The 15,563-nt window shown below is 40.5% G+C and overlaps 1 protein-coding gene across 2 annotated transcripts in view; it reads right to left on the bottom strand.

The window, feature by feature from the left end:
• ALDH4A1 (aldehyde dehydrogenase 4 family member A1) overlaps positions 1-15,563 on the bottom strand; it is a 677,659-nt gene that overhangs the window by 421,377 nt on the left and 240,719 nt on the right. For both annotated transcript variants that reach the window (XM_044063053.1, XM_044063052.1), the window contains exon 6: positions 857-1,006. In XM_044063053.1, the coding sequence (XP_043918988.1) occupies positions 857-1,006 (150 nt within the window). The remainder of the gene's footprint in view (positions 1-856; positions 1,007-15,563) is intronic.

The following is a 15,563-nucleotide window of genomic DNA, read 5'->3' as shown; positions in this document are numbered from 1 at the left end:
TTACATCAACAGTTTCCATTAATAAAGTTCAGGAAAGACTATTCATTTATGACAGTTTGATTTTACTCTTAGGTTAAAGATGTTGGTACCCTGAAGATACATATGTGCACATAAAATCTGTATGTCTGTACATGCATCTGTAACAGTTTGTTAGCATAGCTCATAAGTTCACTTTTTCATAGACATATCCAATTTTATCTCCTCTACATTCTGGATTCTCATATATTCCTCTCGGGCACTACGAATTTTGAAGACTAGATCAGATACTACGTGTTCCACTGGTTTCTAAAAGATTGCTCCTCATAGCTCCCCGCAATCTTCATCCTACATTCTTTTCATAGGTGGAGTACATGTTTGCACCCTTTTACATCCTACAAGGAACTTGTATGGTCTCTCCCAGGCAATGTTTGGTAAAAGATGTGTCCATTAGATGAGTTGTCATGCACTGCCTGTACCATGATGCACTTTACTACACTTTACTACACCCAGTCTCCATTCAGCTCAAGAAAAGGGCATCCGCACTGTACTCTACATTACACCACACTAGTGTCTTGTACAGTGGAATTATACTGATGATTTACACTGTGTTTCTAAATATTCTATTTTGTCACCCTTTACACATTCGAAAGAAGGTCAGGGAGAGGCGACCATTCTAAATGTAGAGTGTGGATCTTTTGGCAAGACTCCTTTTCAGGACATGATAAGACTATGGATCTAGATTACTGTGACAGAGTTCGATAATTTAGTTTTGCCTTTTGACACAGATGATACTATCCTGCCAGCATTCAAGCGCTGTAAATTTCTCCTCCAAGTCATGTAAGTTTAACGCAGCCTACCTTTACTTTTTATTCCTTACCTCTAGGCCTCTATACACCATCTTATTGGTGCTGGGATGACAGCTGATTGGTTGATCATTCTGCAGGTCTAAGGCATATTTGGCATTGAAACGTAAAAAATCAATTAGCTCAGCTGCAGCGTCAATTTCTGCCTGGACAATTGTCTTAGCCTAAAATAAAAATAAAGAAAACATAAAAGGAATATGTTAAAACAGCAGATCATCTGTGATACTTCCTAGCATTGTCATTGGGTCATGTATTTTTTTTTTTAATTCGAAGCTATCTTCACTGTCTGGTAAATAGATTCTCACAGATGTTTTCTAACAGTTTGCAAAATAAAGTTTTTATATTTAGTATGCTGTCACCGGATATAAGTACCACTTCTGTGGAGTGGCTCAATGCCCTGAGAGAGATAAGCACTGTTTTATTTAATCATATATCATGCAGATGAAATCAAACCTAGTTCTGCAGAACAGCATTCATTTCTGAGCTCTGACTAATACATTCTGCCTTGTAGACAGACAGATTTTTTTTTAAGGGCAAAGTCTTCCACATCCCCATATAAACACTGGTCCTTCTAAGTGCCACCTCCTTTATACAAAGCAACTCCAGTGTTCTGTAACTCGTGGAAAGGGATCTACCTCCATGGCAACAACCTCATTCAATTAATTTGTATTTCAGTCAAGTGTGCATCAAGTACCTAGTGATCTGTGTAATTCTGTTATTTGCAAAACTGCTGAAACTTTTTGTTCCAGTAAATTAATGTAGTGAGAAAGTAAAGACCTTTCATATGTTTCTGCTTAAACGGGTCTATATCATATGAGCGAATTGCACAAATTGCGAACGCTCATAATATCGAATGTACCGGACCTTGAAGTGCATTTTCTGAGATCGCGGTACAGTGAAGAATGGGATATTTGTCCTTTCCTCACTGTAGTGCGATCTCGGAGTTGGAATCTATATTTAGTGGGGCGCGCAGCCCCACACAATAGGAAGTTCGAGGTCCTGTATGTTCGATATTATGAGCGTTCTCAATTTGTGCAATTCGCTCATATGATATAGACCCTGCTTAAACAGTAGCATCAGATTACCTAGATAAAACTCTCATTTTTATAGGAATAAATTGATTATTACATTTCAAACAGTTAACTTTCATTATGGTATAAAATGAAAGCGTGAACTATGACAATTGTAAAAAAAAGTTAACATTCAGTTTGTCTCATCAGGACTCTTTGTGTGTTTTTTTTTTCAGGGGGGTGGGGCGGCATTTGCATTTCTTTCTTTTTTTTTTTTTTTTATAAATTCAGAAAAATTATATCATAAATGGCTTTCTAGTGAAAAGGAGTACTTTAACTACATGTAATATATATCACTGACTAGAAAGTGGAGATGCAGAGAACAGTATTATCAAGTTCCAAGAATGGTTAGGTAGTTCACAGATTAATCTACCTATCCTATAAATAAATGACAGAATGACATAAATAGAAGAATATATATAGAGATAGACAGAGTGACACTTAGATTCACCAACAGAGAGATGGAAAGACAGACATACAAAAAGACAGACCAAAAATGCTCCCCTGGAGAAGACATCAACCTTATGGTGTTTTTTTTTTTTTTTAGGCTGGAGCACTTTGAGTACTTTCATTGGTCACATGAGCTCTAATAAAGAAAGTAAGCAGGTGCTTAACTTTGTTACATGGATGATTGGTTCTCACAGCTGCCAGTCTTGGAGTCACCAGTCTACAACTGGAATATGGGTTGTAAATGATCTACAAAATGCATTATACTGTGTTTACCTAATCACATCTGTTTAGAAGAGGCACAGAGAACAAGAATCTTGCAGAACTGCTGCAGAAAACTGACTTTACAAATACTGTGACTGGATTTCTGTGGACACTAAGTGGGTGATGTGTATGTGATTTGGGGGTAGCTCTTGTTAAACTATGGGTGGTGAAAAGAAAAAAACAAATATACAGAAAGTTTTAAAAATCAGGAACTGAAGTATGGTTAGGTGGTTATCATATACTAGCCATCAGACATACCATGACCAGCAGTTTTATGGACTGGAAGCAAATGTTGAAGTCACAAAAACATATCCATATATGTTAAATCTGCATTTCTTCATTAATGTGAAAAATTATCAATGTACATTTCATTCAGCAGCATTGTCTAGCTACTAAAATCAGAATTAGCAAACCCTAATGATTTGGCCTGGAACAGGGATTTACTTTTGATGACTGAAGCAAGCTTAAGTAGGCAGGGTAAATGAAGATTGAGGCTTATTTTGGTTGTATAATTAGGCATATATGTAATAACCAAGTAGCTCTGAGCATTATAAATCATTGCTCTAGATTTTTTAATCATAGTAGAAGATCAGAAAAAGGTAAAGCCGCGGTGGTGCAGCGGTAGCGTTGTTGGCTCACAGCAAGAGGTTCTCCCTTTCGATTCTCAGCTGGAGCACCTTCTGTATGGAGTCTGCATGTCCTCCTCGAGGTTGAGTGGCATTCGAAACACATGCGTAGCATGGGCGTGCTTTCGTTGAAGGTTGGGGATCGAGCTGGCACCTTGGCACCCGTAAAAAATCTACTGCCAAACATTAGTAGACCGGAGTTCTGCTGTAGCAACCTCTAACCGGGAAAAGCTGAAAGTGGTTAGAAAGACCTTCTATATAGCCCACCTTATCATGAAAGGGTTCACATCTAGATCAAGAGAGGTCATTGTGCCCCTCTACTCATCACTTATCAGGCCCATAATTGAGTACAATGCCCCGTTTGGGATGTACCTTACCCGACACCTTCAGCAACTGGAAATACCCCCAAAAGTATCTCACCAAGAGGATCAAGGGCCTCAAACAGATGCCCTATGCAATTAGGTTAAAGAAACTCCAGCTCTACTCAGTTGTGTACCACCTACTCAGAGGCGATCTGTGTCTGGCGTATAAAGCCATGTCCAACCCAGAATTAATGGACATGCTTCACCTCAGGAAATCTAAATCCCTTAGAGCTACACGCTCCAGGGACTTGAACCTCAGCACAGAAATAAACAGGACATGCTGGAGGGACATATTCATATCCCAGAGGCTCCCCTCACTCTGGACCAAAATCCCAATCCATGTCAGGCAGAGCCCCTCACTGACCCTCTTCAAGAAAAATCTTGACGAATGGATGGGAGATCGTAAGTTTACCCCTGGAATCTCTTCTGTGTCGCTGCTTGACAGAGGTACAGTAAACAAACCTTAAAAGGGCTACCTTGTGTGACCTACTATACAGAGGCACAGTCAACAAATCTAAAAGGGTGGCGAAAGCCAAACACACTCTGGCTAGGCTTATAAATGCCCTAGGGCAGATAGCCTAGTATCAACCTATGAACCTATGAAGAAAAAGAAGAAGAAGATCAGAAAAAGGAGCACCTGTAAATGTTTAGACCAGTTACACAGGTCTAAATTTAGGACTTCATCATATTTCATCATCAAGTCCGGTTATGTTAACAGATGAAAGTGCTTAATCCTTTTGGTTTATTTGTGTTATTAAACATTTTTTTATTTTACATCTGTGGCCACCTCTGTTCACTTTGGCTCTGGTATTTTATTGTTTTCAGTTAGTTTTGTTCAGCTCATTCTAAATTTAGGAAAAACAGTAAATCTCGAAAGAGCAAGGACAAACAGATAAATAAAGAATACATGCAAGTCAGTTCTTTTAGTAACACACTCGTTTCCATTTAGCTCTTTTGTACTAAAAATCTCCTCACTTTCTCTCATTTAACCCTCATATGGATTTGACAGTAGCATATAACATACCCTTAATATCAGTTTGTCTCACAAAATGAAATTATTTGTAGTTTTTTGTAACTTTAGAAAACAAATCTCATTCAAAACAATTTGGTTATAATTACAATGTATTATTTATAACTGGCAATACTTTTAACCCTTTGAAAAAGTAATATAAATTAACAATGCATATTGGTAATCCCACTTTAAAAGAGAGAAGGCATCTATATAATTTCCACACTACCTCTCCTGCAGGAACCCTTTCAAAATAAGTTATTTTTTTTGTTGCAAATTTCTTATAAACAGAATAAAACATATTTATAGTTTCCTCTTGCATTGATTTTAATTTGAGATGTTATAATCTAAATTTTATTTCTGGAAATGTGAGCCAGATCACCTTAGTTAAATGTAATCCTTTAACTGTCATTAATTGCAAAACCCAGCCACTGGGAATGCATAAGCCAGTGTATTTCTTCATGCTGGTCCCAAGCCCAAGATAAATGGGGAGGGTTACATCAGGAAGGGCATCTGGTGTAAAATTTTTGCCAGATCAGACATGCAGACAACAGTACAGATTTTCATACCAGATCGGTTGAGCCCGGATTAACAACAACCACCACCAGTATTGTTAGCCAACAGTGTGCTGGTGGAAAATGGGCTACTGTTGGCCAAAGGAGAAGAAGGGGGGAAGGCATGCCTGGAAGCAGGAGGAGAGGAGGAAGGTTAGGAGTGTGGAAGTGAGGGTAGGAACATTGAATGTTAGGGAGAGAGCTGTATCAGAGATGGATTCAAATTGTTCCACCATGGTGTGGATGGGAAGAGAAATGTGCTACGGGTTATCCTGAAGGAACAGTATGTCAAGAGTGTTTTGGAGGTGAAGAGTGTCAGATAGAGTGATGTTTATGAAGCTGGAAATCAACGGTGTGATGATGACTGTTGTTAGTACATATGCTCCACAAGTGCCCAATGAATGAGAAAGGAAAATTTTGGAGCGAGTTAGATGAAGTGATGGAGAGTGTATCCAAGGGTGAGAGAATGGTGATTGGAGCGGATTTCAATGGTCATGCTGGTGAAGGGAACAGAGGGGATAAGGAGGTGATGGGTAGGTATGGTGTTAAAAAGAGGAATGCAGAAGATCAGATGGTAGTGGGATTTGTGAAAAGGACGGACATGGCTGTGGTGAATACATATTTTAAGGAGAGGGAGGAGCATGGGGTGACATACAAGAGAGGAGTAAGAAGCACACAGGTAGATTACATCCTATGCAGGGGGGCAAATATGAAAGAGATTGGAGACTTCAAAGTGGTGAGAGGGGAGAGCATAGTTAGGCAGCATAGGATGGTGGTCTGCAGGATGATGCTGGTGATCAAGAAGAAGAGGAGGAGAATGAGGGCAACACCAAGGATCAAATGGTGGAAGCTGACAAACGATGACTGTAAGGTGGAGCTCAGGGAAGAGTTAAGATAGGCACTGGGCATCAGTGAAGCGTTACCAGACAGCTGGGCAGCCACAGAACAGGTGGCAAGGGGGACAGCTAGAAAGGTGCTTGGTGTGATATCTGGACAGAGGAAGGAGGACAAGGACACCTGGTGGTGGAATGAAGAAGTACAGGAGAGAATACCGAGGAAGAAGAGATTGGTGAAAAATAAGGGAGATGAAGAAAGCAGACAGGAGTACAAGGAGATGAGGCATATGGTGAAGAGACAGGTGGCAAAGGCTAAGGATAAGGCATATGGAGAGTTGTATGAAAGGTTGGACACTAACAAGGGAGAAAAGGACCTGCGCTGATTGGCTAGACAGACGGACCGAGCTGGGAAAGATGTGCAACAGGTTAGGGTGATACAGGATAACAAGGGAAATGTACTCACAAGTGAGGAGAGTATGTTGAACAGATGGAAAGAGCACTTTTTAAGGGGCTCATGAATGAAGAGAATGAAAGAGAGAGAAGGTTGGATGATATGGGAAAGTGAATCAAGAAGTGCAACAGATTAGCAAGGAGAAAGTAAGGACAGCTATGAAGAATGAAAAGGCTATTGGTCCAGATGACATATCTGTGGAAGCATGGAGGTGTTTAGGAGAGATGGCAGTGGAGTCTTTAACCAGATTGTTTAACAAAATCTTGGAAAGTGAGAGGATGCCTGAGAAGTGGAGAAGAAGTGTATTAGTACTGATTTTTAAGAATAAAGGTGATGTGCAGAGCTGTAGTAATTACAGAGGGATACAATTGTTCAACCACAGCATGAAGTTATGGGAAGGAGTAGTGGAAGCTAGGTTAAAAACTGAGGTGATGATTAGTGAGCAGCACTACAGTTTCATGCCGGGAAAGAGCACTACACATGCGATGTTTGCAATTAGGGTGTTGATGGAGAAGTATAGAGAAGGTCAGAAGGGGTTGCATTATGTTTTTCTGGACTTAGAGAAAGCATATGACAGGGTGCCAAGAGAGGAGTTGTGGTATTATATGAGGAAGTCGGGAGAGGCAGAGAAGTATGTAAGAGTGGTACAGAATATGTACGAGGGTAGTGTGACAGCGGTGAGGTCTGCGGTGGGAGTGATGGGTGCGTGTAAGGTGGAGGTTGGATTACATCAAGAATTAGCTCTGAGCTCTTTCTTATTTGCAGTGGTGATGGACAGGTTGACAGACAGCATCAGACAGGAGTCCCTGTAACTATGATGTTTGTGGATGACATTGTGATCTGTAGTGAGAGTAGGGAACAGGTTGAGGAGACCCTGGAGAGGTGGAAATATGCTCTAGAGAGGAGAAGGAGGAAAGAAGGTCAGCAGGATTAAGATGGAATATGTGTGTCTGAATGAGAGGGAGGACACAGGAATGATGAGGATGCAGAGAGTAGAGGTGGTGAAGGTGGATGAGTTTAAATACTTGTGATCAAGAGTTCAGACTAATGGTGAGTGTGGAAAACAGGTGAAGAGAGTATCAAGAGTGATTTGTGACGGACGGTACAAGTAAGACTGAAAGGGAAGGTCTACAAGATCTGGAGATACAAGTGTGAGGAGGATGTTCAGGATTAGGAATGAGTATATGAGAGGGTCAGCTCAGACTGGACAGTTTGGAGACAAAGCCAGAGGTGAGATTGTGTTGGTTTGGAAATGTGCTGAGGAGGGATGCTGGGTATATTGACAGAAGGATGCTAAGGATGGAGCTGCCAGGTAACAGGAAGGCCTAAGATAAGGTTTATGGATGTGGAGAGAGAGGACAAGCAGGTGGTTGGTGTGGCCGAGCAAGATGTAGAGGACAGGAAGAAATGGAAACAGATGATCTGCTGTGATAACCCTTGTGATAACCCCTAACGGGAGCAGCCAAAAGAAAAAGAAAACCTGTCATCAACTGCAAACACAAATACAACATTTTGTCTTTGTTTATTGGGTAGGTAGGTCTTAACTTAGTCAAAATATCAGGGATATTCTCTTTCGTTTAAACTTGTTTGAGCTCATATAAAAAAGAAATCTTGTTAATCCTGGGATCTTACTCGGTCATAACTATGAATGTGGTTTAAACTTCAAAACCTTTCCTTTGCTTCATTTAAGGCTACTGGTTTAACTGCTATTCCCATCACTATAGTAGATGCCATAGTCCAATTAACCTTAATTTACAAAATTAAAAGTGATGCTATTTTATAAAATTTCTAGTAGTGGTGCCCTTTTTAAGTTAGAATGCCTTGTGAAATCTCAGTATATTAACTATAAATTAATCTCTCTCTCTCTTTTTTGAATTAGCAAGAACTTTGAGACTCTTATGCTTATGCAGCCATCCTTTCTTCATACGCTGTGGCAATTATCTCATATAGTTAGAGTTACTGCAACAGTCATCTAACACAGAACATAGAACAGTTGTGTAAGTTTACCTACCATAACAACAGATGTTGAAATAGATCAGAACTGCATTAGCCATGAGTGCTAAGGATCAGAGTTGCAGCCAGTGTGCAAAGCTTTGGGCTCCTTCTTTGTGCCCCATACATCTGCCCACCGGACAAGAGTATGTAGTGCTATAAAAGGGACATACACGTGTGACAAAAACTCACAGCTTTCTTGCCCAAATGGAAGGTTAAACCTTGAAACTCTATAACAATAGTTAGGTAAGTCATGTCAGGAGGACATAGATAAAGAAGGGTACCCCACACCTTGGCCAAGGAAAGACACGGAATAAAAGGTAGAAGATGGTAGGGTGCAACTGTGATCTACTCAAGCATCTACTGTTATAGCAAGGTAGCTTACACAACTGTACAATGTTCTTCATTAGATGACTGTTGCAGTAGCTGTAACTATATGGGATAATTGCCAGAGCTTATGAAGAAAGGATGGCTGCAGAAGCATTAGAGTCTCAAAGTTCTGGAAGGATGGCTTTTGCAAATCCTGCTCTACCTCTGCAGACTGAATCAATTTTGTAGTGACCACTAAAGACATGCACACAAGACTAAGCAGCCACCTCTAAGACAGACCTAGAATACATCTCCTTCCAAAAAACACCCGAAGTAGCCACACCTATAGTGCTGTAAGCTCTCATTTTTGAGGTGGGCTTTTTCCATGCAAAGTGTAACAAAATATTTTTAGTCTTTCACAGTCATCTAGAAATGTTCTATTTTAAAACCTGATTGTCCTTTCTATTTGCAATCAAAAGATACAAAAAAGTTGGTTAGACTTTGTAAAATCCTTGCTCTCGTCCAGGTAAAATCTCAAGTGCCTGTGAATATCTAAGGTATGTAGAATGTTTTCTCCTCTTTTTTGTAGATTCAGGATACAACCCAAGGAGATGAATGGTCTGGTTCAAAGTAATTTCAGCGACATCCTCACTCTGTCCTTGTGAAAAATCAAGGACAGATTTGTGGTCATAACCACATGCAATACAGATACTGATCTAGCAAAAGTTAGCAATAAGCAAATCAGCATTCCACGTTAGTTATTCTAAAGAAGTACTGTCTGCAGGTTCAAAAGGAAAGAGAATTAACTTTCCCAAAATAAAATTATGAACAGAAAGAGGTGCCAATTTTTTAGATGGCATAATATGCTTTCAAAAATTGTTTGACTTGAGGTAAGTTTATAGATATTTACTAGACTGTTGATCTCCGAGGATCTTAAGAAGCCTAGCTTTACAATCCCATATTAGATGTTAGCCCTTACATTTTGAGTATGAATAACCCACAGGTGGGCAGAACAATGACATGTTCGGACATCTACTTGTTTCTCCTATCCATGAGGGACATGGGTGCTAAACTACGGATAATTTGCAGTTTTCCATCCATTCATTCAAATTAAATTTGAATAGACTAAGAGAAGTACTTCACTTTATGTGAAATGGAAGATGGTTCAATAGAAGACATATTCTGTGTGATATATACCTATCCCTCCAACATGTTCTATTTATGTTAGAAAATAGATTAAGATCCCTTGAGCAGGTGGTCATGCGACCATTAGACGTATGAATGTGTAACAGGGCTAACAGGTTAGGGGCAAAGATCACTTCTTAGTAGACTGTATGAGATGGATTAGAAGGACAGAGTTCTGAGATACTCTGCATAGTTTTTGAGATTCAGGCCTTTGATTTTTTTTAGTGAGAAAGCATTGTGGTCAATCCAGTTGGGACAACTGTTTGGACAGGTACATACTGAATGGGGCATTATATTCAGTGATCAGCTTGATGAGGGAAGAGTACATAGGAATAATTATATCCCTGGACTTGGATGCCATACCTTTAGATAAAGGCTATGCACTGAAAAATGGTCTCATGACAATATGGTGATCAAAGAACAGTTCATTGTCAACACAGGTTCCTAGGTTCCTGACTATAGGCTCAGCTTTTAGAGGGGGTATTTTTAATGTGATAGTTACATGAGAAGCGATGCTTGCCAAAGGATAAAATTATAAATTTCTTGAAATTTAGTCTTAGCCCATGGTTTTGACACCAGCTATTGATCTGAGAAAGGCCATCTTGAAGTACGTTGGTGTCCTCTGGAGAGTTTAAGATGTCACCAAGTTTTCGGTCATCTTCAAAGTTAGTCTGCCACAAACCCTTAACTTAATTTTTGCTTTGACCCCTGAGATGTAAATGACAAGGAGTGGCCCAAGGGCTAAACCCTGGGCTACATTGCTGGGGACCGTTTAGTTATTTATTTATTTATTTATTTTTGAGGCGGTAGAGATACCCAACCTAATTCCCTGAGTTCTATTTATGAGTCAGTTTATTATCTGGTGTGTTACACAGGGATTTACATTTAGCTGGTAGAATTTATTTTTGGTACCAGAGTGTGGGATGGCGGTGAATGCTTTTGTTTGGTCTAGGTGTGCAGTGTGTGTACTGATTTGTTCTCATCCCTAACCATTTTGAAGAAGTCACCAGGTTAAGTAGGCAGGAGCTGCCCCTGAGAGATCCAAACTGGCTTAGGTTGAGAGTCTGTAGGTTACCTATGTCCTTATTTACCAATTCCATAATTATCCTTTCCATAGCCTTACAGTGATGCTGGTCAGGCTTATGGGTCTATAATTACCCAGGTTCAATGACAGCCCACTTTTGTGCAAGGGAATGACTGATGCTGTCTTTCATCCAGCACAAAGCTCATCTGGAGTCAGACACTGAATGACCTCTGTAGTTCATAGTTCATAGATTAGTACTAAGCTAACTGCCCTTACGAGTCATTTTTAAGCCTAGCCAATTATCCCTTGTGAGACTCAAACCCTGCACCTTGTGTTTGTAAGGCAAACACCTTAACCATTAGGCCACCCTCCCAACCCAAATAAACTGCATCAGCAAGGCTCAAACCCAGGACCTTGTACACTATAGCCACAATAGTTAACCACTGAGCCATCACAGCAATAGATAGGGAGTCTGACAAATCATGTTTCAGGCTAATCAACAGGCAGCCTGATATGTTACCTGACCTCAAAGAAATAGTGCTCTTTGCCTTGGATAGTGCCTTGAGGACTTGATCATGGGAGATTTGGGGGGAGTGTAGATGCATGCATGTGATCTGGGAATATAGCAGGGGACAGATGGATGAAGTCTGAACTAAATTTGTTAGCTAGTATATTGGTATGTTTTCTGGGTCTGAGTATGCAATATTCTTTACTATTACCTCTGCACAGTACTGGGCATTGTTTCTGAAATTTCTAATACAGTCAAAGAAGGCTTTGTGGTTATCCTTCACCCGGATGGCTATTTTTCCTCATATCTAGCTTTGTTTTATTTGATCAGGGTCCAGAGCTCCTTGTTAAGGTTAGCAAGAGTGTTATTGGCATCTTCAGAGTAAAATTTATTTTTGTGTATAACATATAAAAATAAACTCACAAGGGTTTTATTTTTAAATTCTACATTATATTTACTTCTGGAGGGACAGATGTATCTATGCAGCTCTTTACTTATGCATACAACATAGTTGTAAATGTTTCTACACAGGTACTGGGGTTGTCAAGATGGAATGGGCTTTTGAATTTACTCAGGTTATCACTCAGTTTTAGTAAATTAGCCTAGGCAGAATTTCTGAATACAAAGGTATTTATTGGAAGATGCTTCCAGCTTCAGTCTTAAGGCTCTTTCCTCCCCCATAGTGCCTTTTTTAGGCAATGTCACGAGGACAACATTTCCAATGTAGAAAATTCATCAAAACATAAATTAAAGGTCATGTTGCTAAATGCTAGGAGTCTTAACATGAAACTACTTCACTAGAAGCTTTCCTAACCTTGGACGATGCTGACATTTATGCAGTCACAGAAATCTGGTTCAAAGCTGTGGAGAGCACCCCAGTCCTACCAGACTACTCATCCTTCCATACATTCAGCCTCCAAACCGAGGGCAATAAAACTAAAGGAGGTGGAGTATCTATCTACATTAAACATAAGCTCACAGCCAGACTGTTCAAACACTATGATGCACAGGAGACACTCCAAGTGCAGCTTACTGTAGGCAAGATACCTATCCAAGTCATAGCCAGCTGCAGGCCCCCATCCATGGATTAAGATACCCACTCTGCCTATCTGATCTACTCGAATCTAGCAAGATTCAACCTCTCACCCTAATCCTGAGTGATTTTAATTACCCAACCACAGATTGGAAGAAATTACTCATGCCAAAATGCACTTGCCCAGAGATTCCTTGACTTTGTCAACTCTAATGCCTTGGATCAGCTGATCAGCACCCCCACAAGGGGGTGAAAACATCCTGGATCTAGTACTGACGAACATGGGTGATCGCTGTAGCACTCATACAGTGTCATCTTCCCTAGTAAGATCCGACCAGAAAGCAGTCATTTTCAAAGCTATCATCACCCCCTGACCTCCCCAATTGTGATCTGACAAAAAAACTTTTCCAAAACTGACTACAACCTCCTGCAGGGAGGCATAAACAGCTTTGTAGCTCCTTCCTCCTCTGTGAGAACTACCACCTATGCGGAAACCTACATAAAGGTTCTATACAAGCAACTATATAGCTGCTTGGATTCAGCAATACCAGACAGGACCAAAACACGTTCTTCTAGGAAGAGCAAACCAGCTTAGTGGACTTCCACCATAAATAAACTCTATAATAAAGGAGAAAACTGCTAACTATGAGTCCACATTGGCCTTCTTAACAAAAGACAGTCAGAAGGCCTTCTTCAGTTAAGTCCAAAACCTCAAAGGCAAGACCCAGATCTGCTACAGATCTCACCAGCACTGCACACATTGCCACCACTGACATTGCTAACCTGCTAGCAGATAGGTTTAACGAAAACTTCACCACCTGTCACCCCTGAAAGTTAATCCAGACAATCCCAACAATTGTCTTCCATCCCATAACTGCAGGTCATAAATCCCCTCTCAAAGGCAAAGGACTTAAATAACCTATGTAATGCTTGAGTGAGAAAGATTGGGTAGATTATAAGTGATATAAAATGCTTGTAGCTAGGAGTGTCGGTGTGGTTTGTTTTCATTGATATAAATGTATGCTTGCCTATGTAGTAAGTGATGGTTTAATAAAGATGTTTCTGTTTAAAATAAGGCAGGAATTGAATAATGTATGTAATGTTGCTTAGGTTATATGATATATAGCAACATATGTGAAGCATAATGCTAGTTATGTTAATATAGTTTAGTTACTTTTATATGAATGTAAATTTGCCTATTTCACAAGTGAAAATTCAATAAAGGTGATTGAAAAAAAAAATAATGCTTCCATGGGACCAGACAACATCCCAGGATGCATTCTACATGAGCTCAGACAGGAACTTGCAACACCACAGGGTACCCTATTCAATCATAGCTTAAGCACTGGATTCATCCCAGCTGAATGGAGGACAGCCACTGTCATCCCATTGCATAAAGGTGGCGCATCCAGTGACCCAGGAAACTATAGGCCCATTAGCCTGACTAGCCTAATCTGTAAAGCCATGGAATGCATTATCATACACCTCATAAACAAAGACACTGGCAGTCTCCAGACACTTGACCCTACTCAGTTTGGGTTCGTCAAATGGAGATCATGCCTGTTAAACCTGGTGGACTTCTTTGAAACAGTCACCAAGGCCCTGAATGAGGGAAAAAGGTGCATGAAGCAACAGAAGTTGAAACAAACTAAAATGAATAAAACAAAATCCACGTCAGCAGAACCAGCAGCAAAGAGTCCATACTTCCTACCTAGGCTTGGCAAAGGCGTTTGACACCATTCCCCACTTGGGCATTATAGACAAACTCACCCAGTTAGGAATCAACCCATGCGTCATTAGATGTATAACCAACTGGCTCAATGACAGAACCCATGCAGTCAAAATAGGAGAATCTACCTCTGATAGTAAAGCTGTAACTAGTGCTGTACCTCAAGGATCAGTCCTGGGGCCCCTGTTGTTTGTAATCTACATCTCCGAAGTGCAGGCTAAAACCAAAGACCTGTGGCTGACTATTTTGTGGAGGACTGCAAACTGGAGGCTGTCATTAATTCTTTAAACAATGTGGACATTCTCCAGGAGGACCCTAACAAATAACTGGTGCCAAAAATATGGCCTCAAACTCAATTAAAAAAAGTGCATCATTATCCCCTATGGTGACAATGATGTTCCCAAAAAGTATCACATCAACAACAATGTTCTAAGCACACAACCAGTAGTGAGAGATTTGTGCAACCAGGTTGACAGCAACCTAACATTTGACCATCATGTAACCTCTGTAGTACAAAGGGCATTCTACATAGCCCACCTCATAAGTAAAGGCTTTGCATCCAGGAATAAAGATGTCATAACCTCCCTGTACTCATCCCTTATCAGGCCAATAACTGAGTATAATGCCCCTTTTGGTATGTACCGCATTAAGCGCCTACAGCAACTGGAGATACTGCACAGATTCCTGACCAGGAGAATCCAGGGTATCAAACACCTATCCTATGCAGATAGGCTAAAGTCCCTGTCCCTCTACTCTGTTTCATACAGACTACTCAGGGGCACCCTATGTCTGGCATATAAGGCTATCTCAATCAGACAACACACATATAACTTGCACTAGGGACCTAAACCTGGCCTGTGACATCAACTGAACTTGCTGGTGGGACAGATTTGTGTCCCAGAGACTCCCCCATCTGTGGAATAAGCTCCCTCTTCACATTAAGTAGAGCACCTCACTGTCCCTTTTTAAGCGTAACCTAGAATATTGGATGGGGAATAGAAAATTCACCCCAGGGATCCTACCTGTGTCCCTGCTACACAGGGGCAACAGGTGCTGACTTTGGGAACCAGGGCATAAAGTGTGGCTAGGCTTACAAGGGCCCCAGGGCCAGTAGCCTAGTAACCTCTTATGATTTGTCATCAGACTTGACCAAAGAGTTACAATTGGAGAGAAAAACTGCCTCATACTGGTAATGACCAACTCCAACATTTGCTTGCCTCTGCTTGGGGTGTGGACTAAATGGTCCAGAGAGTTTGTATTGATGAAGTCCAGAAAGGATGAGCATACATTTGAAGATGTAGAAATCTCATAGGAGAATGGTA

The sequence above is a fragment of the Protopterus annectens genome, chromosome 2.part1 (assembly GCF_019279795.1).
Source record: "Protopterus annectens isolate FY-2018-M chromosome 2.part1, PAN1.0, whole genome shotgun sequence".
NCBI classification, from domain to species: domain Eukaryota; kingdom Metazoa; phylum Chordata; order Ceratodontiformes; family Protopteridae; genus Protopterus; species Protopterus annectens.
This window is presented reverse-complemented; position numbering and strand designations above follow the sequence as displayed.